This window comes from Entelurus aequoreus, linkage group LG23 (assembly GCF_033978785.1).
Source record: "Entelurus aequoreus isolate RoL-2023_Sb linkage group LG23, RoL_Eaeq_v1.1, whole genome shotgun sequence".
Classification (NCBI taxonomy): domain Eukaryota; kingdom Metazoa; phylum Chordata; class Actinopteri; order Syngnathiformes; family Syngnathidae; genus Entelurus; species Entelurus aequoreus.
This window is the reverse complement of record NC_084753.1, coordinates 4,858,247-4,883,270: the sequence shown is the minus strand read 5'-3', so window position 1 is coordinate 4,883,270 and position 25,024 is coordinate 4,858,247. Positions and strand designations below refer to the sequence as shown.

Here is a 25,024-nt window from a genome sequence, read left to right as displayed (position 1 = left end):
GTCTGTCCACTAGATGGTGCTACTCTTTCCCATTCTAAGCATGCATCAATATTTCTCAACTTGTGCTCTTGTCTGCAGTGATGTCCTGCTACTGAAATACTACTACTACTAATAATAATACTAATGCTAATAATAAATAAAACATATTTATGTAAATATATATTTATGTATTTATTTTATATATGTTATTGTACATTTACAGCAGTTTTTGAGTGTGAGTTTTAATTTGATGTTTTAATCTATGCTTCCAATCATTGACTTATTTCAGTGCCTATTAAAAATAATAAGAAAATTGTTTAAATTATAAAATAAATGTTGATTTTGTATAGACTAAATTAGTCCTTGGATAATTGCATTGCAATAAGAAAAAATATAATATATCATATTTTCAGTCGAAATATAGATATTTTTTAGGTTTAATCTGTTTTTTCCAACTACCAAAGCTAATATGAGCTCGCAAATGTTGTTTTTATATTTTTTGGTTAGAATTGTTTTTAATTTGAGCTGGTGACTGGGGTGGATTATCATGAAAATTGTCAACATGAAAGTCATTGGTCGGTCTAAAAAGACCCCCTTTGAGAATGCAAGTTGGGTTTTCCTGAGTTTTCTTTCAGCGCCATGGTGTTTTATCATCTTGTTTTGGTTGCCGAACTTCCTCAATAATTCAGTTTGTTTGTTTTTGGGCAGCGTCATACAGCTTAGAAGTTACGGTCCCAACCGGAAAACTCCTCGTCTGCCTTGGTCTGATCTTGAGGGAAGCGATCAAAATTGATGTAGCAGGGGCCCTAAAGTAGGAGAGAAAAAGAAAACAGGGGTTTACTCGCAGAGCATAAATAATGGAAATGCACGGACTCGTCTTCACGTGGAGGCGTCAACGTGAGGTGAAATGGATTGACTCGCCTTGCGTATGAGGCGGACCGTGGGAGCGTCCAGCTGAGCCATACGCAGCTTGTGCCAGTTCATGTTACCAAACCACCTGGGGGGAGAACATGCAGGGACTTTACAACAAGTACTTCATGTCCATATCTGCAATGATAAGCCGCTACTTTTTCCCCACACTTTGTACCCTGCGCCTTATAAAACGGTGCAGTGGATTTTTGCTGGCTGTCCAGAGTCGGGACCCGGGGTGGACCGCTCGCCTGTGCATCGGTTGGGGACATCTCTGCGCTGCTGACCCGTCTCCGCTCGGGATGGTCTCCTTCTGGCCCCACTATGGACTGGACTCTCACTATTATGTTAGATCCACTATGGACTGGACTCTCACTATTATGTTAGAACTACTATGGACTGGACTCTCACACTATTAACACTAGAAGTCCCAGCATTTTTCTGTCTACCTAGAAGACCCAGAGAGGGGTCATTTGGCCCGACGCTTTTCCCGAATACACTAATCACTCATTTTGTTATGGTAATGAGGCTGTTAGGGGCAGTTTGTCTAGGTAGACAGAAAAATTATACATGTGGGAAATGCCGAAAGGAGCAATGGCAGTGCCAGGATTGTGAGTGACTGCTCAAATGTATGTCAGTCACGTTTACATGGACATGGTTTTTCATTCTTTGTAAATATGCTTTTTTCTTTGTAAATTTTTTTTTTTAAACTATTTTTGGCACACAAAAATAACAATTGCTTCTGCAACAACCCTCCACACCAAAACTGGGAAAACAGTTGCTTTTTCATTCTTTGTAAATATGTTTTGTTTTGTATTTTTTTTAACAATAAATGTCAGAGTGTTGATCCCTTCATTCTGTTGATCCTTGCAAAAACACACACAACCTACCTCAGAACTAAAGCTTGAGCTGTAAGGTCCCCTCCCCCACACAGGCTCAAGTGGCCCCCTGCCGTGTGCCACTAACAGCCACATTTTCATAACAAAAGGAGTGTCCACAGGGGGGACTAGGGGTCAAATGACCCTCTTGTGTGTTTTCTAGGTAAAAATGTCAATTGACCCTTCTCTGGGACTTCGCGTGTTAACTAGATCCACTATGGACTGGACTCTCACACTATTAACTAGATCCACTATGGACTGGACTCTCACACTATTATGTTAGATCCACTATGGACTGGACTCTCACACTATTATGTTAGATCCACTATGGACTGTACTCTCACTATTATGTTAGATCCACCATGGACTGGACTCTCACTATTATGTTAGATCCACTATGGACTGGACTCTCACTATTATGTTAGATCCACTATGGACTGGACTCTCACTATTATGTTAGATCCACTATGGACTGGACTCTCACTATTATGTTAGATCCACTATGGACTGGACTCTCACTATTATGTTAGATCCACTATGGACTGGACTCTCACACTATTATGTTGGATCCACTATGGACTGGACTCTCACACTATTATGTTAGATCCACTATGGACTGGACCCTCACTATTATGTTAGATCCACTATGGACTGGACTCTCACACTATTATGTTAGATCCACTATGGACTGGACTCTCACTATTATGTTAGATCCACTATGGACTGGACTCTCACACTATTATGTTGGATCCACTATGGACTGGACTCTCACACTATTATGTTAGATCCACTATGGACTGGACTCTCACACTATTATGTTAGATCCACTATGGACTGGACTCTCACTATTATGTTAGATCCACTATGGACTGGACTCTCACACTATTATGTTGGATCCACTATGGACTGGACTCTCACACTATTATGTTAGATCCACTATGGACTGGACTCTCACACTATTATGTTAGATCCACTATGGACTGGACTCTCACTATTATGTTAGATCCACTATGGACAGGACTCTCACTATTATGTTAGATCCACTATGGACTGGACTCTCACACTATTATGTTGGATCCACTATGGACTGGACTCTCACACTATTATGTTAGATCCACTATGGACTGGACTCTCACACTATTATGTTAGATCCACTATGGACTGGACTCTCACTATTATGTTAGATCCACTATGGACTGGACTCTCACTATTATGTTAGATCCACTATGGACTGGACTCTCACTATTATGTTAGTTCCACTATGGACTGGACTTTCACACTATTATGTTAGATCCACTATGGACTGGACTCTCACTATTATGTTAGATCCACTATGGACTGGACTCTCACTATTATGTTAGTTCCACTATGGACTGGACTTTCACAATATTATGTCAGACCCACTCGACATCCATTGCATCCGGGGGTCACTCACATCTGCGGTCCTCTCCAAGGTTTCTCATAGTCATTCACATTGACATCCCACTGGGTTGTGAGTTTTTCCTTGCCCTTATGTGGGATCTGAACCGAGGATGTCGTTGTGGCTTGTGCAGCCCTTTGAGACACTTGTGATTTAGGGCTATATAAATAAACATTGATTAATTGATTGATTTTTGTTTGCTAACGGCCATAATGTTTTGTATTCAACAAATAGTTTTCATATAACACCGACAGAGACACTGTGAAAGTGTGTCATCGTGCTATAGTGCCATCTTTTGGACGAGTTCGCTCACTACAGGTGCTGTGGGTTGAAAATATATTTCCTGTTTCGCGCCTTGAACCGGAAGTACGACCGTCCATTGCGCTCCTGCTTGAAAGGATTCTTAATTAATCACTCTAAGCAACTTTGTAAGTTTTACAATATAACTAAAACAATTTATACTTACTAAACCACCCTATGTGTGATCTGTAGAAGCGTTTTCATGCATATTTGTACGTGTTTTAGTAATTGAGGTGAATTATACTGTATACAATTTTCTTATATAATTGGGCAGCACGGTGGTAGAGGGGTTAGTGCGTGTGGCTCACAATACAAAGGCCCTGGGTTCAATCCTGGGCTCGGGACCTTTCTGTGTGGAGTTTGCATGTTCTCCCCGTGACTGCGTGGGTTCCCTCCGGCTTCCTCTCACCTCCAAAGACATGCACCTGGGGTTAGGTTGATAGGGGCCAGTTAGGGCCAATTTAGTATTGGCCCTAGTGTGTGAATGTTGTCTGTCTATCTGTGTTGGCCATGCGATGAGGTGGCGACTTGTCCAGGGTGTACCCCGCCTACCATCCGAATGCAGCTGAGGTAGGCTCCAGCACCCCCCGTGATCCCAAACGGGACAAGCAGTAGAAAGTGTTAGGATGGATTGGGGAACTAGCATGCATTTGTATTTGGTTACAGAATCCTTCGGAGGATTATTCTAAGGCAGTGGTTCTTAACCTTGTTGGAGGTACCGAACCCCACCAGTTTCACCGAACCCTTCTTTAGAGAAAAACACTTTTTTTTTCTTAATTTAATCTTAATTTACAAATATGAATCATGAAATGCTGTTATTATATTAAAGAAATACTAATCAGTATATTTTTTTACAAACAGAAAGTTGCAGGAATGTACATATGATCCCATGTTTACATCTCATTGTGCAACATGTGAATGTTTTAGTGGGAACTAAATGCGATACCTGAAAGGGGTACAAAATATTTCCAAAGCAGGACCCCCACCCAGACATACAATACTAGTACACAGCTCATGAAAACAATATTTTTTGTTATTGTCATTGTAAGTAAAATTAGAGGGAACATTGTTTGAGGATCAGGGCCGGCCCGTGGCATAGGCCGTATAGGCAAATGCTAAGGGCGCCGTCTATCAGGGGGCGCCACGCCAGTGCCACAAATGTTGGGGGAAAAAAATAAAAAAGTTGGTACTATTATTTCTAAATACATAAAATAATCCCACGTTAATTAAAATGCAAAGTAAAGCCTATTTAATAGAAATATTATTTGTTACAACATTACGCCCCCGCCCCCCCCTCCCCCCGCACGGTGCGCCCCCTCCCTTCCCGTATCATGACTCTTTTTGGACGTCACCACATAAAAAAATCAACACAAGATGTCAAAACGGCCAAAACTGTGAGGTGCCCAGGGAAGAAAACAGAGAAAAGAAGAGGAGAAACGAGAAAAAGACAGAGGTAGCAGGTAGGTAATGTTAGCCTACATGAAATTATGTGTCTGTTACAGAATGTGATAGTAACCTTTAGCATTAAGCTAATGTTACATGATTCGGCAATTCCTAATCAATAAATAGCTAGTTCTGTTTTAACGTCGGGTTAATATTGTGGAGGGGGCTAAATTGTTATGGAAAATAATAATGTAATGTTAGGTAATTACAGTACTTCCTGGTGTACAGTAATTTGTAAGTCATTCTAGTTAATGCAATATTAAAAAGCACAAATAGAGAACTCTGTTGGATCCCCTTTTTTTGTAATATAGTTGTTAAAGTCATACTGGTTTGATATCTTGTTTTGTGCAATGCCTTATTTATATTGTATTTTTAATTTATTTTATGCAACTTGTTGACACGTTTTATTTTGTGTTTATGTATGTAAAAAATATTGTATTTCATATATTCATTTTTTATTTTTTGTATTCATTTATTTATCCATAGTTTTTTTTTATCTTGTTAACAATTCTGATTGTTAATTTGCTTTCTTTAAGTAAAAAAAAAGGTCAAAGACAAAGCTATTCGGTTTCTTGTGAGTATATACACTTCACTGCCGATGTGGGAGGGCGCCACCTAAAATCTTGCCTAGGGCGCCAGATTGGTTAGGGCCGGACTTGTTGAGGGTATCCATAAGACGCCGATAGGGAGAAGTTTTTATTTACACGATGAGTCGGGTGTGTCCTGACCTCCGCGGTGGAGGCTTCACTGAACCCCTGAGGCCAACTCACCGAAACCCCTAGGGTTCGATCGAACCCAGGTTAAGAACCAGCGTACTAAGATCAAAAGTGCACATGTCCATCACAAGCGCTCCAGAGAGTGGGGGATTTGCCCCTAGGACATTGAGTAACTTAAGGGATAGCAGCAGTTGGATGTTAGGAGGAAGTGCAAACACAATAACGACATCTGGTAAGAGCCCCCCCTACTCCCGGTAGGAGTAGAGATCAGGGGTTAGAGGTCAACCGACTCCATTGAGCAAAGTGACAACGCCCGGGTGTTGTCTGCATTTGTACAAACAAACTGAGTGTTGTCCAAACTGGTCGGCCCCAAGGCTATAACAACAAAGAGTAACTGTCTTGGTGTAAAAGGTTTTTAAGGACAGTGGTCCAGGAAGACAGCAGAAGAGTAATCCGACCCATACTCCTACTGGAGCTGCAGCTCCAGTCGGAGGCTCGCTGAAACAAATAAAGCTTTTTGTTCGACGATTCCTCGTTGGCGTCTCCTTGGCTCATCACCCATCACACGACCACCAAATATACAACACAATCAAGTTGGCGTCATAAGCATTAGGCGGGGTACACCCTGGACAGGTCGCCACCTCATTGCATGGCCAACACAGATAGACAGACAACATTCACACACTAGGGCCAACACTAAATTGGCCCTAATTGGCCCCAATCAACCTAACCCCAGGTGCATGTCTTTGCAGGTGAGAGGAAGCCGTAGTACCCGGAGAGAACCCACGCAGTCACGGGGAGAACATGCAAACACCATACAGAAAGATCCCGAGCCCAGGATTGAACCCAGGACCTTTGTACTGTGAGCCACACGCACTAACCCCTGTTCCACCGTGCTGCGCAATTATATAAGAAAATTGTATACAGTATAATATGCTAACAAAGTGTCTGTGTTAGTATTAATTACTTACAATGCCATTCTTTTTGTATTGTTTCAGTTTCGTAAATTCACCAAAACGTCACCGGGGAGTCAATAAGTCTGTTTAGCTGATTAAAGAGCTAGCTCGGGTCCATGAAGAGGACTTCTGTTTTGTTTGATCAGCCGTTTTACTGCTGTGTGACATGCACCGTTTGGAAACAATTAAGATATGTAAATAAACATTTACAAAGTCTTTTGTACAGGTGCAATGCGGCTAATATATGAAAAATTATTAATTTCTTCTAAAATTTGGTGGACGCGGCTTAAATACCGGTGCTCTCTAGAGCCAGGAAAATATGGTACTTACCTGTGACTTCGGACATCTTTGATGCCATTCTTAGTGTTTCCTAACCTCTGGCCTGGCCGGGGTCTGCAAACAAAAGCACATTGACTTGTATTTAAAGTATCAACATTTGGAGCAGTTTATTCTATATTGTTATGCTCTCACCTGCACAGCTTGCTAATAATGGACTTGGCTGCTTCACTTAAGTATGGAGGATAACTCAGCACGCCATCCAGAATCTTGGAGTAAATCTTCTGAGGCTCCGAGCTCGAAAAGGGAGGGCTGATTAAAAAAAAAAAAAAAAGTTTTAAAAAAGAAAACATGAGAGAACAAAACTGCAGATTAAAACAATATTTCTTTGCTGCCATCTTGTGGTTGCTATGTGATGGACTCATTTATATGAACAGTTTAGTATGATTGTACACAATGCAATGTGTATTTTGGTTTTTATTAGATTAACTTTACTAAAAAAAAGGCGAAAGTAAAGATCATCCAAAAAAATAAAAAAAAGCTCTATCGTCGGACAAATCTATATCATTTATGTCTTATATCCAAAAAAAAAAGTAAAGATCGTCCAGGTTGGGCGTGTGCGTGAGCCAGACTTGCGCAAAAATCCAAACTGAAATTTAAATGTCTCCCAAATTCCAATTGCATGTATTTTAATTCCAAATTGATTCATTTGATGTATTCCAGAATCAACTACTGTACTTACACATTTTTCAAACAATTGAAACTGCTCTAAAGTAAAAATGCTCAACTCATTGAGGACTCTCTTCCACCTCTCTTTACTTGCACAATAGGTAAGCATTACTGCCTAGTTTCTCTTGTTAAATTCTTATTTTACTGTTATATTTTTATTCTCATCGTTGCTTTTTATTTTTATTCTATTGTAATATTATTCTATTTTGTTTCCATTTATACCACCATTATTTACTTTTTACTTTTTAAATTCGATATCAATTTTGTACACTGCTGCTGGAATTTTAATTTTCCTGAGGGAACTCTCCTGAAGGAATCAATAAAGTACTATCTATCTATCATTTTAACCCATTTTGTAAATGTAAAACTAAAAGCCAAGGGTTATTGTTACTTGACACTATCTTGCTAGAATGCTAATTGTTAGCATTTTAGCCAAACTTTTATGTATAAAACTAAAGGTGAGATACTGTTACTTGGCACTACCTAGCGAGCATGCCATTAGTCAATAGTCAATTTTGCAGGTATAAAACCAAAAGTCATGAACATTTTTATTTGACACTATCTTGCTAGCATGCTAAATGTGAAACTTTTAGCCAATTCGGTCAATGTAAAACTAAAAGTCATGGATTTTGTTAATTTATGCTATCTTGCTAATTGTTAGCATTTTAGCCATTTTTTTCAGGGGTAAAATTGAAAATCATTGATCTTGTTATTTGGCATTATCTTGTTAAATGCTAAATGTTAGCATGTTAACCAATTCTAAAAGGTATAAGACTAAACATCATCATTGTTAAGGGCGATACCTTGCTAGCATGCCAACAGTCAATATTACATTTTGTAGGTATAAAACTAGAAGTCATTAATATTGTTATTTTGGCTATCTTAATAGCACGCTAATTGTTAAGATTTTAGCCAATTCTGTCAATGTAAAAATAAAAGTAATGGATATTGTTACTTGACGCTATCTTGCTAGCATGCTAACTGTTAGCATTCTAACCACTTTGAAAAAAACTAAAACTAAAAGTCATGGGTTTTGTTACTTGCCGTTCTTTTTTTAACATGCTAACATTCCAACCAATTTTTAATGTATAAGTCTAAACATCATGGATATTACTACTTGGCGCGATTTTGCAGTGATGGACAGTAACAAGCTACATGTCGCTAAGATCTGTAGCTTAACTACATTTTCCAGTAGCTTAGCTACTTTTCAATGAGTATTTTTTTCTGTAGCTTAGCTACTTTTAGACCCATGTAGGCAGCTTATATCAAATAAAAAATTTTTTGTAAATGGACCAAAAGAAAATATTGAGAAAATACAATGACCTGGATGACAGACAATCCATGATGATTGGTTGGTGTTCGTATGATGAGTCACAATTGGGTAAGGTTAGGGCGAAACATTATGGACTGGCCAATCAGAGGCAAGATAAAGCAGGTCATTGAAACTAGTTATGCTCGAGACAGAGGGACGCTTCAAGCTGACGACTCAAAAAAAAGAACCATACTTAAAAATGGCAGAAGAATTCTCTCCCGCAGATTAGATTTTTCCTTTGGTGATGAAGACGACGTCCAGGAAACCCACAATAATGCGTGTCCTTAGCCATATTTAGACAAATGTATGCGTTTAGAGTTTAGTTGTTTGCTCTGTAAACCAAAATCTTAACTGCTCTCTTCATCTAAGACGTCCAACACGAATTTAGGAACACACATTAATGTGAGTTGAGTTCATGAAAAGTTTTACTGCACATAACCATTATCAACTGTTCCTAAACAACACATAAGTCATTGTTTTCTTTGTCAAGATGTAGATAGATGCTGTATTTTTTTTTACTGTAGGTAGAGAAAATGAATAACATTATAGGGGTGGGCCAAAGAAAAGGCACACTAAATAAATACATACAGTGGGATGCGGGGACCCCTAGAGGGAGTTGTAAGGTTGTTTACACACTCTCAGTTACATTAACATTGATATTGTACATGTGGGCCCATAAAAAGAAATGTTGTTAAATGTAGCAAGCTACTTTTGCCGTGTAGCTAGTGATGGAACGAGATATTTTCCATATATCCATATTTTGTGTTACTTTTTACTTCCGTAGTCATATTACAAAACAGCTAGTGCTTTTCCAAATTGTCTGCTTAGTAAAAGGTTGACTGTGTGGAGGCTTTGGAGCTTCTGGAATGCAAGCGGTAGACAAAACAAAGTGGTAGAAGAGTACAGGGAGAGGAAGAAGAAGGAAAACCGGATAGAGCCACGCATCGGGATAGTTTGTGCAAGGCTGGTCTCATTATTGCCAAAGCTTTGACAATAAACAACGAAATACCAACTACTGCTTTTGGTGGTCAATTTAACATCAGCTTATTTGCCATAAAAAAAAGAACTTGGGAGTGGACAGCAGACTTTGACTTCCTTGGGAGGAAGAGCTGGCTTACGCAACACTAGTAGTGTAGTTTATTACAATTGTCTGAGGATAGTTTCCCCTTAAAGCTCTTAAGAATAGGTACTTGGATTGTGAGAACTTTGTACCAAGCAGGAAAGTTGGATAACCTGATACAAGAAGCAGAAAATATGAATCTGGACATCATGGGAATTGCTGAAACAAAATGGTCAGAAAGTGGAAAAATAAGAGAAAAACCACAAAATGGTGTATTCTGGTGGTGAACATTATGACAGCACATGGAGTTGCTGTCATAATGAGAAACAATATTGCAAAATCAATAATCGGTTTATTGGCCACGATCAGATCGTGTAATATTTGTAAAACTTCGGGGAAAACCTTTTGATAGACATAATCCAAGTATATGCACCAATGCAAGATCATAGTGATAAAACCATGGAAACATTTTATGAGGAAGTACAAGAAGTAATAAAATATACCAAGTGCAGTAAAATAGTATGTACTATGGGAGATTTCAATGCCAAAATCATTTTGGGCTGGGAGAAAGAAATGAAAGAGGAGATAGACAAATATAATGTTGCCAAAGAAACCAAAAGAAAACCAATACACTATAACAACAACCTCCAAGGAATTTATTCACATGGAAAACCCATGGTAATGCCATAAGGAACCAAATAGACTATATCCTGATCGACAAGCGATTCCGAAATATTGTAAAAATGGCAATCAATTCAGACCATAATCCAGTTGTGATCAAACTGCAAGTCAAATTTAAAACTATCAAACAAAGTAAAAGAAGAGAACACCAAAACTTAAAACTACTACTACTACGAGAGGACTACAAACGCAGGTACAATATTAAAGTCACAAATATCTATAACGCACTACATACAGAAGACGTAGTCCAAGGACCAAATCATCAGGAAGAGGTTGGAAAAGAATAATCTTGAATAATCTGAAAACAAATATCCAAACATCTTTGGAGAAAGTGTTGCCATTACAGGAGAATTTCAAAAAGAAAGAATGGATGACAGACAAAATATTAGCTACAACGGACAAAAAGAAAAAATACAAAATCATAGATCAACAGAATTAGCACATCATTAATATGGAGATCAAAAGAGATTGTCGGTATGCTAAGGAGCATTGGCTAAACAGTCAAGGTTCTGAAATTGAGGATTTTGACAAACATCACAAAATAAAACAAACGTATGCTTAAATCAAAGAATTAACACAGAAAAAAATAGGACAAAAGGCAGTAAAGCTATCAAAGACAAAAACGGAAAAATATTATTTGATGAAGCAAGTAAAGATAGCAATCAGATGGGTTGAATATCAGCTATATGAAGACAAAACAGAGTAGAAATGCCACTAATTGAGTGAACTGATGGATATAATATTATGAAAGAGGAAGTAATAAATGTTATAAAGAAAATAAAGAAATGAAAAAATAACGGTCCAGGTAATATACAAACAGAATCACTGAAAGCTCTAGATCAGTGGTCCCCAACCACCGGGCCGTGGCCGGGTACCGGGCCGCATAAGAAATTTAAAAAAAATATATATTTTTTTTAATTAAATCAACATAAAAAACACAATATATACATTATATATCAATGTAGATTAATACAGTCTGCAGGGATACAGTCCGTAAGCACACATGATTGTATTTCTTTGTGAAAACAAATTTAAAAAAATAAAATAAAAAATATTCCCCCCCCCCCCCCGGTCCGTGGGACAAATTTTCAAGCTCAGCTTCAAAAAGGTTGGGGACCACTGCTCTAGATGAACATAACACACAATTATTAACGAGACTGTGCAACTTAATTTACAACAGTGGACATATACCAGCTGAATTGGTACAATAGATTTTTGTCCCCTTGCCAAAAAAAACTAATCATCAAGAAGAGGTTGGAACTATCAGCCTAATGAGTCATTTGACAAAATTACTTCTTAAATAATAACAAAAAGAATCAATGAAAAATAAGCCAACTACAAAGTGGTTTTAGACCAGGCATGGGCACTCAAGAAGGGATTCTCAATTTAAGAATCATCTGTGAGAAACTTTTGGAGACCAATCAAGATGTTTATATTTGCTTCATAGACTATACCAAAGCTTTTAATACACTCCAAAATGATTGAATCTCTGTCAGAAATTGCCGTATGTGGGAAAGACCTACAAATCATCACAAACATCTATCGTTAGAACTGATTGAGGAACGACCGAAAAATTTAATATTAAAAAAGGAATAAGAAAAGGTTGTGTACCGGTTTTTTTAGTTTTTTTTAGAGAAGTCGAGGACATGGCAGGTTTATCCATAAGAGGTGTCAACATAAACAATCTACGATATGCTGATGATACATCCTTGTTAGCAGTAAACAAAAATAATCTCAGACAGCTACCAACTGGACAATAACCTCTCCATGTCAACCACATTACAAGAACTGCTTTCCTCCACCTCAAAAATATTGCCCGTCTCCGTCCATCCCTCTCCTTCTCTGCCGCTGAAACCCTGATCCTTGCCTTCATCACCTCCAGACTTGATTACTGCAACAGCATCCTCTACGGCTCATCTTGCAAAATTCTCAATAAACTCCAATACATTCAAAACTCTGCCGCTCGCTTGCTCACCCACACCCGCTCCCGTGACCACATCACCCCAGTACTTCAGAAACTCCACTGGCTCCCCGTTCCTCACCGGATCCACTTTAAAATCCTCCTCCTCACCCACAAAGCCTTCCACAACCAGACCTCACCATCCTGCTTCACCACCATACCCCTTCACGCAGCCTCTGCTCTTCTGATGCCAATCTCCTCTCCCCACCACTCAGAACCAAGCTCCGGACTTGGGGGTGATAGAGCCTTCTCCATCGCTGCTCCCACCATCTGGAACTCTCTTCCCAAACCCATCCGTAACTGCTCAGACCTTCCTACCTTCAAAAGCCTTCTCAAAACACACCTCTTCAGATCTGCTTTTAACCAGTGATTAGTGTTCTGTGTCTTGTAATGTCCTGTCTTATAAATGTCCAGTATTATTATGTATTTTACAATGTACTGTTTATATATTTCCTGTATTTTATATTATTACTTTGAACTGTTTTATATTTTAATTTGTTATCCTGTAAAGCGTATTTGATTACTCTGAAAAGCGCTATACCAAACAAAATGTATTATTATTATTATTAACTGTACTGAATGATAGGGACAAACCATATGGAATTGAAATGAATGTAAAAAAAAACAAAGCAATGGTAGTGAGCAAAAATCAACCAGTTCCTCATATAATCCTTACAATAGATATTGAACAAGTATCAAATATGGTATATCTTGGTCAGATGCAGTTTGAAAACTCGGTCACATTTGTTTGTGCATCTGGTTTGTGGTAGGAATGTCTCATCGACACAAAAGCAAAAAAGCGATCCACATATGCAAATTCAATACAAATACAAATACAAAATCAATGTTCGAAATAAACTCATACTCAAACTCAAACTCAAAAAATGGAAGAACTGATAATGAAATAAAAAGAAGAATTGAAATAGCTAGGAAATCATATGAAAATATATCAAAACTACTAACATCGCAAAAATTAAGTATTGAAACAAGGAAAAAAATGCTGAAATGCTATGTGTGGTCTACCCTACTGTATGCATCTGAGACATTTACCTTAACTAAACCTTTATCAAAGAAATTGGAATCATTTGAGCTCTGGTTATACAGAAGAATGTTAAAAGTCTCGTGGACAGATTTTAAAACAAACATCTTAGAAACAATGAATTGTAATAAACCATTACTAAATACGATTAAAACGAGGAAACTGAAATATTTTGGCCTTGGAAAGATGGTATACAGACACAGCTCTTAGAAGGAAAGATAAATGGAAAGATAGGAAGAGGGCGGCCCAGAGCAACATGGACTACTAACATCAAAGGCCAAGGTCATCTACTGTGAATGTGTCAGAAAGGCACAACAAGATGGAGAGAAAAGGCGATGCATTGTATTCAACCTGCATCGGATGAAACATGATGTTGAGGAAAGTCAGGCGACAAATTCTTCCTCTTACTTGGCTATACTGTATGAAATGTCTCTGAATTGCATGCATTTTACTTCTGTATTTTACTCACTTCCTGTAATTCCAGTTCCAATTTCAGTTCAACATCCTGTTGGGTGGAGTCAATACAGTATAAATTATTCCAATTACCGTAATTTCCGGACTATAAGCCGCACCTGACTATAAGCCGCACCAGCTAAATTTAGGGGAAAATACAGATTGCTCCATATATAAGCCGCACCCGACTATAAGCCGCAGGGTTTTGATATGTAATTACCGTAGTATATAGGGGTTCCTGCTACCACGGAGGGGATTGTCGGGACAGAGATGACTGTTTGGGAACGCAAAGCGTCCCATTTATTAACAATAAATCTTTAAATCATTCATCAAACTTTCACATCTTTGACATGGCGAACAGCATTCGTGCAGAGTACAAATAATACAACGGTGCAAAGTAATACAAAGTGCTCGCCTGTACGTTATCAAAATAACCAGCCTACCGGTATATGAAAAATCAGTCTTTAATCCTCTTCGTCGGTGTCGGAGAAGAACAGGCCGTAAATAAGCCGCACCGTTGTATAAGCCGCAGGGACCAGAACGAGGGGAAAAAGTAGCGGCTTATAGTCCGGAAATTACGGTAATTTAATTAAAAGGTCCCAATTCTGAATTTTGCACAAATCTGACTTGCACAAGCACAATCATAAGGGTTGTTTCTATTATGAAAGGTGGTGCATATTATTAATAATTGGTAGGAAGAGGTTTTTACCCCACCAAAAAAGTAACAAAAGTGTGGTGTATAAAGTGTAAACTTGATTGATGCTACCTTCCCACCAGGAGCTCATAGATGAGGATGCCAAGCGACCAAAAGTCAACAGCAAAGTCATGTCCCTGGTTCTTGATGATCTCCGGCGCCATGTATTCAGGAGTACCAACGAATGAGTACGTCTTCTCTCCACGCACCAACTCTTTGGCAAAACCAAAGTCCACCTACATATCACAATATGTTTTTGTTTTTTTTGTATGGAACAAGATGAAAATGTGCTGTATTGAAATGGACTAAACTCACCAGTTTGACGTAGCCACGCACGTCCAACATCAGGTTCTCTGGCTTTAGGTCTCTGTACATGATGCTTTTCTTGTGGAGGTAGGCGTAGGCCTCCACCACGCAGGAGGTGCAAAAGATGGCGATCTGCTCGTCAAAACGCCCACTGGAAATCACATTGAGACAATAGTGTGTAACCATGAAATATATTACTTTAGGTTTGAATGTTATGCTATATTTCTATGCTATATAAAGCCATATTGTTATGCTATCAGAGCTGGGCAAATATTTTGACTCGGGGGCCACATTTAGAAAAAAAAAAGTGTCTGGGGGGGCCAATGTGTATGTGTGTATGAATTATACATACACATTTAGCTGTAAAAATGTGCTGTAGAGTATGTGTTTGGGTCCCTTTTTTTCCAGGAACACCAATACCAAAAGTCACAAAGTCCGATAGAGTTCTAAAAACGTTATGACAGACCACCTCAAAAAAACAGAATGGAATTTTACAGTCACTGAATGTGACACCCAAAATGTACATGACAATAAAAAAAGTGTGATTTACAATATTAACTATGAACAATAAAACACTGAATATTAACAAGATACGCATGTCGCTCCTCTTTTACTTCTCAGACCAGCTCCTCGATAGTTGTGTATCTTTTACAATCAAGCAAAACACAACAAAAATGTAACAAACTGCAAAATATGAATGCAAAGTGTAATAAACGCCTACAGTATGATATATTATTACGTAAAAATTTGCTTTCGCATCTGTTTCTGACACTCGCGTTTGGGGCTGGCTGCTCTGACAACAAACCCCGCCCACTCTGCTTTGTTCCTGGTCTGAGTTGCTGTGACCTAGATTACCGTAATAACTCCTATAACACTCAAAAGCGCAGATTTCAACCATTAAAATACTTTCTATAGTTCAAGACTTGCGGTCATTTAAAAACAGCACTGCACATAATAATGGCGGCTACAGTTTTGATGCTACAGGTCTAAAAAAATTATGTAGAACATCCGGCGGGCCAGATTGAAAATCTTAACGGGCCGCATGAAGCTCGCGGGCCGTATTTTGCCCAGGCCTGTGCTACTTCATGCTATGTTGCTATTAGAGATGTCTGATAATGGCTTTTTTGCCGATATCCGATATTGTCGAACTCTTAATTACCGATTCATACAGTCGTGGAATTAACACATTATCATGCCTAATTTTGTTGTGATGCCCCGCTGGATGCATTAAACAACGTAACAAGTTTTTCCACAATAAATCTACTCAAGTTATGGAAAAAAATGCCAACATGGCACTGCCATATTTATTATTGAAGTCACAAAGTGCATTATTTTTTTTAACATGCCTCTAAACAGCAGCTTGGAATTTGGGACATGCGCTCCCTGAGAGAGGAGGGGGTGGGGGGTAGTGGGGGGTGTATATTGTAGCGTCCCGGAAGAGTTAGTGCTGCAAGGGGTTCTGGGTATTTGTTCTGTTGTGTTTATGTTGTGTTACGGTGCGGATGTTCTCCCGAAATGTGTTTGTCATTCTTGTTTGGTGTGGGTTCACAGTGTGGCGCATATTTGTAACAGTGTTAAAGTTGTTTATACGGTCACCCTCAGTGTGACCTGTATGGCTGTTGACAAAGAATGCATTGCATTCACTTGTGTGTGTGAAAAGCCGTAGATATTATGTGACTGGGCCGGCACGCAAAGGCAGTGCCTTTAAGGTTTATTGCCGCTCTGTACTTCTCCCTACGTCCGTGTACACAGCGGCCTTTTAAAAAGTCATAAATTTTACTTTTTGAAACCGATACCGATAATTTCCGATATAACATTTTGAAGCATTTATCGGCCGATAATATCGGCGGTCCGATATTATCGGACATTTCTAATTGCTATTCTATTTTACCTTACTCTATGCTGTTATGTTGTCCTATGTAATGCTATGTTAAGATACTGTATATTATAGAACAACCTTATGCTAGATATATTATGGGATGCAATTTTATGCTATACTGCTATGTTACGTTATGGTATGCTGTTATGCTATCCTATGTAATGCTATATTATGTTATATTATGCCATGCTATGCACTGCTGCCATATTATACTATATTTGTATACTATGCTATACTATTATGCTATATTGCTATGCTTGTCATGATCAGCCTTCGCCAGATGAGGACCCCAACGCAGAGAAGACTCAATAAGGAGTGAGAAAAAACAACTAAGGATGCACACAAAGATACGGGAGGTCGCACACAAAAAAGTGTGGAGAGGAAGAAGAAAACACCACATAGCAGCGCCGAGACAGAACCACAGGAACGAGGAGCCAGAGCAGAGCAGATGAACACGACCGGAGGGGTGAAGCATCAAGAATGAACTGGTAGTCAGGTAAGAAATGGGTATCAGGTTTGCACAAAGGTGGCTCCACCCCCATAGCTGCAGAAATGCTGCCAGATCATGACATTGCTATGCTATATTGGTAAAATACATCATGCTATATTGCTATGCTATGCTGTTGTGTCATGTTATGCTATGCTATGGTTTGTTAGATTATCTAATGCTATTTTATACTGTGTTGCTATACTACATCATGCTATATTATTATGCTATTTTGCGCTGCTGATTAATGCCATATAGTTATGCTACATCATGCTATAATGTTATGCATTTATGCTATGCTACGTTATGCTGTTATGTTATCCTATGTAATGTTATATAATGCTATAATTATGTACCCGTGATCTTGTCCTTTCGGTCGTAACCTAAAGCTTGTGACCTTAGGTGAGGATAGGGACGTAGATTGACTGGTAATTGAGAGCTTTGCCTTCCGGCTTAGCTCCTTCTTCACCACGACGGACCGATACAGGGTCCGTATCACTGTCGATCTCACGATCCACTCTTCTCTCACTTGTGAACAAGACCCCAAGGTACTTGAACTCCTCCACTTGGGGCAAAATGGTATACTATGTTACGCTATATTGCTGTTATGCTATATTAGGCTACATTGGTGTACTTCACCATGTGATCTCAGTCATTTATAAACTGTGGTACGCCTACCACTCCATCTAGTGGTGCGCCAAATAATTACTTATCAAATATTCAAACACAGTGTTACTGTTCAATCTGTGTGTAATGTTACAGTGGCCACAAATATTAAATCTATTCGTCAAATAGAACCTCTGACTTGTTTTTAATGAATACTTAGGCCAAAAACATGCACCTGGGGATAGGTTGATTGGCAACACTAAATGGTCCTTAGTGTGTAATTGTTGTCTTTCTATCTGTGTTGGCCCTGTGATGAGGTGGCAACTTGTCCAGGGTGTACCCCGCCTTCCACCCGAATGAAGCTGAGATAGTCTCCAGCACCCCCCGCAACCCCGAAAGGGACAAGAGGTAGAAAATGGATGGATGGACTTAGGCCTACTACCCCACACTGTATTTTAATGTTGGTCATTATGATGGTACTTGGTGACAAACGTTTCAGAACCACTATGCTATATCATTATGCTTTTTTGTCTATGCTATATTGCGATGATGTGTAGTTATTTCATGCAATCCCATGTTATATTATGCAACTCTATTTTATGCTATATTGCTATGTTCATGCTATATTCCTATGCTACGTCATGCTATACTGTTATGCCATGGTATACTATGCTACTATACTATATTGCTATGCTACACTAGATTATGCTATGCTATGCCGTTATGCTACAATATATCGCTGTGCTACATCATGCTATATTATTATGCTATATTGTTATGTTGTAATGCTATACTATGCTGTTAGGTTATGCTTGATTGAGACTTTTGTTAGTAGGTTGCACAGTGAAGTACATATTCCGTACAATTGACCACTAAATGGTAACACCCGAATAAGTTTTTCAACTTGTTTAAGTCTGGGTCCACTTAAATTGATTCATGATACAGATATATACTATCACATAGATACTATCATCATAATACAGTCATCACACAAGAGAATCACATTGAATTATTTACATTATTTACAATCCGGGGTGTGGAGGGGGGTGTTAAGTTTGGTTGTTATCATCAGTCATCAACAATTGAGAACAGAGAAATGGATATGTAGTGGACGTAGATAGAGAGAGAGAGAGCGAGAGCGAGAGCGAGAGAGAGAGAGAGAGATCAGAAGGCATAAGAAAAAGTATCTGCATTTGATTGTTTACATTTGATCATTAGCAATCCGGGGAGGGTGTTAGTTTAGGGTTGTAGCTGCCTGGAGGTGAACTTTTATTGCGGTTTTGAAGGAGGATAGAGATGCCCTTTCTTTTATACCTGTTGGGAGTGCATTCCATATTGATGTGGCATAGAAAGAATGAGTTAAGACCTTTGTTAGATCGGAATCTGGGTTTAACGTGGTTAGTGGAGCTCCCCCTGGTGTTGTGGTTATGCCGGTCATTTACGTTAAGGAAGTAGTTTGACATGTACTTCGGTATCAGGGAGGTGTAGCGGATTTTATAGACTAGGCTCAGTGCAAGTTGTTTTACTCTGTCCTCCACCCTGAGCCAGCCCAATTTGGAGAAGTGGGTAGGAGTGAGGTGGGATCTGGGGTGGAGGTCTAGAAGTAATCTGACTAGCTTGTTCTGAGATGTTTGGAGTTTAGATTTGAGGGTTTTGGAGGTGCTAGGGTACCAGGAGGTGCATGCGTAATCGAAAAAAGGTTGAACGAGAGTTCCCGCCAGAATCCTCATGGTGCTTTTGTTGACCAGAGGAGATTCTATAGAGAAATCTTGTTCGTTGGTTGACCTTTTTGATTACCTTGGTTGCCATTTTATCACAGGAAAGATTAGCCTCTAGAATGGAACCTAGGTAGGTGACCTCATCTTTCCTGGTGATAACAATGTCACCCACTTTTATAGTGCTATGATTTGTTATGGCACGCTATGCTACGCAATGTTACGTTTGTGTTTTCCCTCACACTTCTTTAAGTTTTGTCCAGATCTCGCCGCCCCCACAGAAGTCCATCACCATATAGATGTAACGTGTGTCCTTAAAGGCTGCATGAAGTCTGAAAGAAAAATAATAACATAACACCAGGTTTAGGTTACAGTAGCCTTTAGGGATGGGAATTGAAAACTGGTTGTTGTTCAGAACCGGTTCCCAGTTTATCAATCCCTTAGAATCACTTGCCATTTAGTCAAACGGTTCCATTATCGATCCTTCCTGGTGGGAATGATGTCATTGCGCAACGTGTGCAGGACGTGAATAGTGACGTCACATCCCAAAATGGCAAAGCACGGCGCAACAAACGCTCTAAAGTTGACTACATTTTACTAGAAAAGATTGGAAGAGCGCTACTTGTAATAAATATAAGGCTGCTATTTCATCAAGAGAACATGCGAGCAATATGCTGAAACATTTGAACATACAACATGCAATAATTATAAATGAAAGTCACGTATTTAACCGCTCCCATCTCATCTAAGCAGCAGTATTACTAGCACGTCATCAAAATACAACAGGTACTAACGCCTCCTATCATGTTAGCACTATTATTTGTTATTTGTTAAATTTAAATGAATGACTTCCCATTTGGATGAGCATGACAAGAGACAGATTTTGACTGGCTCCGAGGCGGGCAGCCACAGTTCACGTCTGCCGCGAGACAAATGTCCCCGGGCGGCGACTAAATTTGTGGTCAAAAGTTTGCATTTTCGGTAGGTAAATGTTCAATTGTCGTCAGAGAAAAGTTAGATGTTTTCTTGCAACCAGATTCTCTCTCAGTCATTATATTATACAGATGAAACTTAAAAAATTAGAATACGGTGTAAAAGTCCATTCATGTCAGCAATTAATAACTTCAAATGTGAGACTAATCGGTGATATTAACTTATTATATGCAAAGTGAGATATGTCAAGCCTTTATTTGTTATAATCCTGATCATCATGGCTTACAGTTTTTGAAACCTTACATTTTCTGAGATTTGCAATTTAAAATTTTTACATAAACTGTAGGCCATAATCATCAAAATTCTAACCAATAAAGGCTTGCCATATCTCATTTTGTAATGTAATAAGTTAATGTTGTCATGATCCGTTGCCCGGATCATGTTTTGTCTAGTTAAAGACTCCCTTAGTTCTGTTTCAGCACCCCGGGGCTTGTGTTTTCTTGGTTGCCATGGGTGCTGATTATTTTCACCTGCCTCGGATTAGTGTTCGGGACGCTCACCTGCACCCGGGCACTAATTAGAGAACTATTTATTCCCGTTGAATACCTTCTTGATTCTTGAGCTAAGCTTCGCCATTTGTTTGCCTGTTTCAACGCTAAGCTTTTCCGTTAGCTTTGCCATATTAATAAAATATTTCTGATTCTGATAGCTTCCCGTGCAATCAGCACGCTTTTCTGTTTATTTGTATTTTCCTGTACTTTTGTATTCTGTCCGATTTAAGGAGAATAAATCGTTATCCTACCTGCACACTGCCTCCGGAGTTCCGTCTGCATCCTGGGAAAACGACCCGCGCATTAACATGCGACCCCGCCGTAACAAATATCACATATTACTAAATGTTACATTATTGTGTAATTTGCACATGATTAAATTCTAAAGTAGAAGAAGAAGAATTCCTTATATATTTTTTTTCAAAATAAGTTTTTATTTTTATTCTTCTGTGCTACATATGTGCCTTATGACATTTTTGTAAGCTCATGTTACCACTGAACCAGGGATGTCAAACATGCGGCCCGTGGGCCGGATCAGGCCCGCAAACAGGTTCAATCTGACCCACGAGATGAGTTTTCTAAGTGTAAAATTGAGCTGCATTTTTTTAATGGACAAAACTGCTGTTCTAAAAGTGTCCACTTGATGTCACAATAGCAATTATGTTAGGCAAGTGAATAGTTTATACTAGGGCTAGCAAGTATACCAAGCAAGAGGTACACGGTAAAGCGACTCCTCCCACTCGACCCAACGTAAAACAAACAGGAGTAGGGCTGCAACTAACGATTAATTTGACAATCCATTAATCTGTCGATTATTACTTCGATTAATCGATTGATAATCGGATAAAAGAGAAAAACTACATTTCTATCCTTTCCAGTATTTTATTGAAAAAAACCAGCATACTGGCACCATGTTGTGGACATTGGGGGTGCAGCATACACAAACAATAACACAGAAATGTAACTCATCAGAACTGAATCAGATATTGTACACGTTTCTGTTGTGAATAATAAAGGATTCATTTCAGGCTGCCTCTGAATAATAGCATGAAATATTCCAGCACTTTCATAACGTTTAGTTATACTAAAGCGTCACTCAAATCTAAATATATTTATATAGCTTTATCGGCCCAGCTACATTGATCCATTATGAAACCAACCTGAGATATTTCTGTCCGTTACGTTTATTTCGAAATTGGTAACCGTGCGTTTTCTCTCTCAAAACGGAGTCAAATGTGCCGGAGACACATTATCAGCCCGGCGTTGCAACAAAGGCATAACTTTAAAGTTACTCACAAAAAAGCTGAACTCATGAATGCTTGTTGCCACTATGGACTTAAAAAGTTACGTACTGTGAGTTCCTCCCTTCATCCATGGCTCCAACATGTTTCTTCTTCAGGTGCTCCTGAAGCAATGTTGTACTTCCGTGCCATTTTGCAGGAAACGGTCTTCTTTGAAGTCTTTAAAGTGAAGTGTTCCCACACTTTTGACGACTTAGGTCGTACACTTTTCTCCATTGAAGCAATAACCTCAAGATGTTTCCTCCGCTAAACTATCGGTAGTGTTTTCCTGCGCCATTTTTCGAATTTTCCCAGCAAAGGAGACGCCGTCGTCACGTGAGCTGCACATGACACATCATTGGCTAGCTTACGCCACCTCATGAGACGTAGCCTCACCGCCGCCCTGGCGCTGTTTTGTACTGTTTTTGTACTTATTTTGATTATTGTTTCTCAGCTGTTTGTAAATGTTGCAGTTTATAAATAAAGGTTTATAAAACAAAAAAAACCAACAAAAAAATAACCAAAAATTTTTTTTTTAAAAAGCCTCCGCGCATGCGCATAGCATTGTTCCAACGAATCGATGACTAAATTAATCGCCAACTATTTTGGTAATCGATTTTAATCGATTTAATCGATTAGTTGTTGCAGCCCTAAACAGGAGTAAAATAAACAATTGGTAACCTCACTTCAAATACTGCAAGAGACACTGGACATTAATATAAATCTGTGAAAATTATTGTCTTCTGTGCACAGTCAGTCTTTTTATTTTTTATTTATGAAATTGTTCACAATTGCATAGCTTTTATTTTTCTATCAACACACAGTGATTCTTAGAAGGCAGGGAGTAACTTAACCCTGTTAAATAGTTTCTACGTCAGTTTGTATGGTTTGTCTAGTGAGCACAGGATGAATGTGGAAATGACAAATGAGGTAGTTGATACGCAGAAGAGTTTTTATTTATGCTATCTTTTATGTTTTGTTCAATCCTAAATGCGCTGTGACTTTAAGTTTATTTGCTTTGTAGATACACTGAGATTAAGTCTAAATTAATTGTGTTCTTCATAGTGTTTTTGAAACTGCACCAATTTTTACCTCAGATTTTTCAACTAACTTGAAGTGTTTTGTCAAGAGGATTATTTGTGATTTGTACATTTTTAGAATCTGCTTGTTCTATTTTGGGCCAAAGTAAAAAAAACAATCTGAAGTTGTCGTAGATGTATTTTTAAATTATTATGTCATGATTGTAATAGTGGGAATAGATTTTCCTTCATGTGGCCCCTAAGCTAAAATTAGTTTGAGACCCCTGCTCTAAACTAAACAAAATCGATGCTAAGCCACCCTTTTTTCTATTTTTTTCCCCAAATAAGAATCGATAAGAGAACCATCAAGGAACCAAATAGTTAAGCAGAATCGAAAGTGGAAACGGAACCGGACAAATCTTATCAGTTCCCATCCCTAGTAGCCATGTTGTTTCATGCTGACATCGTGTGTGTGTTACCTGACAATGAAGTCGCACTGGACGGCTTTAAGGATCTTCTTCTCAAGCAGCATGTGCTCCTCCTGTCTCTTGGCAACTATGTGCTTCTTACTCACCCTCTTTATGGCGTAGTACTTCCCATAATTCAACGTGGTCATCTTGCAATGACAACAAATGGTTAGTAAAGACAAGCAGTTTAGACAGGCTGCATTAAAGCACGGAGAACATCGAGCACCAGCTCAACGCGGCCGAAGCCTCCTACGCCGAGGGTGACCGGATCCCCTTGATAGCGACCCTCCTGGTACAGGACAGGAACCAGGTCCTTAAACCTCAGGGTGGAGCTGGGACTACACACACACACACAGAATATCACATTACTTAGCGAGATTTCGGCCTGCAGCTTCTCTAGGACGCTCACCTGGACTTTGCAGGAGCTTTGGCCTCCTGGAGCATCTTGGAGCTGTTGGTAAAGATGAATTAGATTTTAGTCACAAGATGGAGGAGTGCAAGGGAGGATGATATTGCTGTGCATACTCATCAAACAACTCCAACTGCTCCACTGGGATTGTCTCTTCAAACACCCTGAAGGAGAGCATTCATCAACTTCAAATAATGAGAAAGACAGAAGTATTTGGGCACACACAAAATAGTGGCTGCGTGACTATGGTCTCTGCTCGCACCCAGATCCAACTGGTGACCTTTGATATCAAAAAAGGGTCTTGGAAGAAAAGGAGAACTTCACCGTTTTTTTTCCCAATTTCCTTTATTTAACCAGGGATTAAAATCTCTTTTTCAAGAGCGACCTGACAAAGAGGGCGGCACAAACAAAGTGACAATAATAATTACAACGAGACAATACAACAGAACAACAGCAGTCATACCGCAACAGGTAAAAAATCATTTTAAACGATTAAGTAATAATTCAATTTAAGAGCAAGTACATTGCCCAAGAGAACTGGTTTCTCGATTTTTTTTTAAATGGACT

The 25,024-nt window shown here is 39.0% G+C and overlaps 1 protein-coding gene across 6 annotated transcripts in view; it reads right to left on the bottom strand.

The window, feature by feature from the left end:
• Nucleotides 1–25,024, bottom strand: part of prkg3 (protein kinase cGMP-dependent 3) — a 92,879-nt gene that overhangs the window by 1,046 nt on the left and 66,809 nt on the right. For 5 of the 6 annotated variants that reach the window (XM_062034863.1, XM_062034860.1, XM_062034862.1 and 2 more), the window contains 11 exons: nt 24,574–24,621; nt 24,458–24,499; nt 24,275–24,386; nt 24,061–24,197; nt 20,041–20,130; nt 15,121–15,262; nt 14,878–15,041; nt 7,073–7,189; nt 6,932–6,994; nt 901–976; nt 1–785 (listed from right to left, as the gene is read on the bottom strand). The exon at nt 1–785 is cut by the window's left edge. In XM_062034863.1, the coding sequence (XP_061890847.1) occupies nt 699–785; nt 901–976; nt 6,932–6,994; nt 7,073–7,189; nt 14,878–15,041; nt 15,121–15,262; nt 20,041–20,130; nt 24,061–24,197; nt 24,275–24,386; nt 24,458–24,499; nt 24,574–24,621 (1,078 nt within the window). In that variant the 3' untranslated portion in view covers nt 1–698. Of the gene's footprint in view, nt 786–900; nt 977–6,931; nt 6,995–7,072; nt 7,190–14,127; nt 14,164–14,877; nt 15,042–15,120; nt 15,263–20,040; nt 20,131–24,060; nt 24,198–24,274; nt 24,387–24,457; nt 24,500–24,573; nt 24,622–25,024 lie in introns of those variants that run through there. The other variant, XM_062034865.1, reaches the window with a different exon arrangement.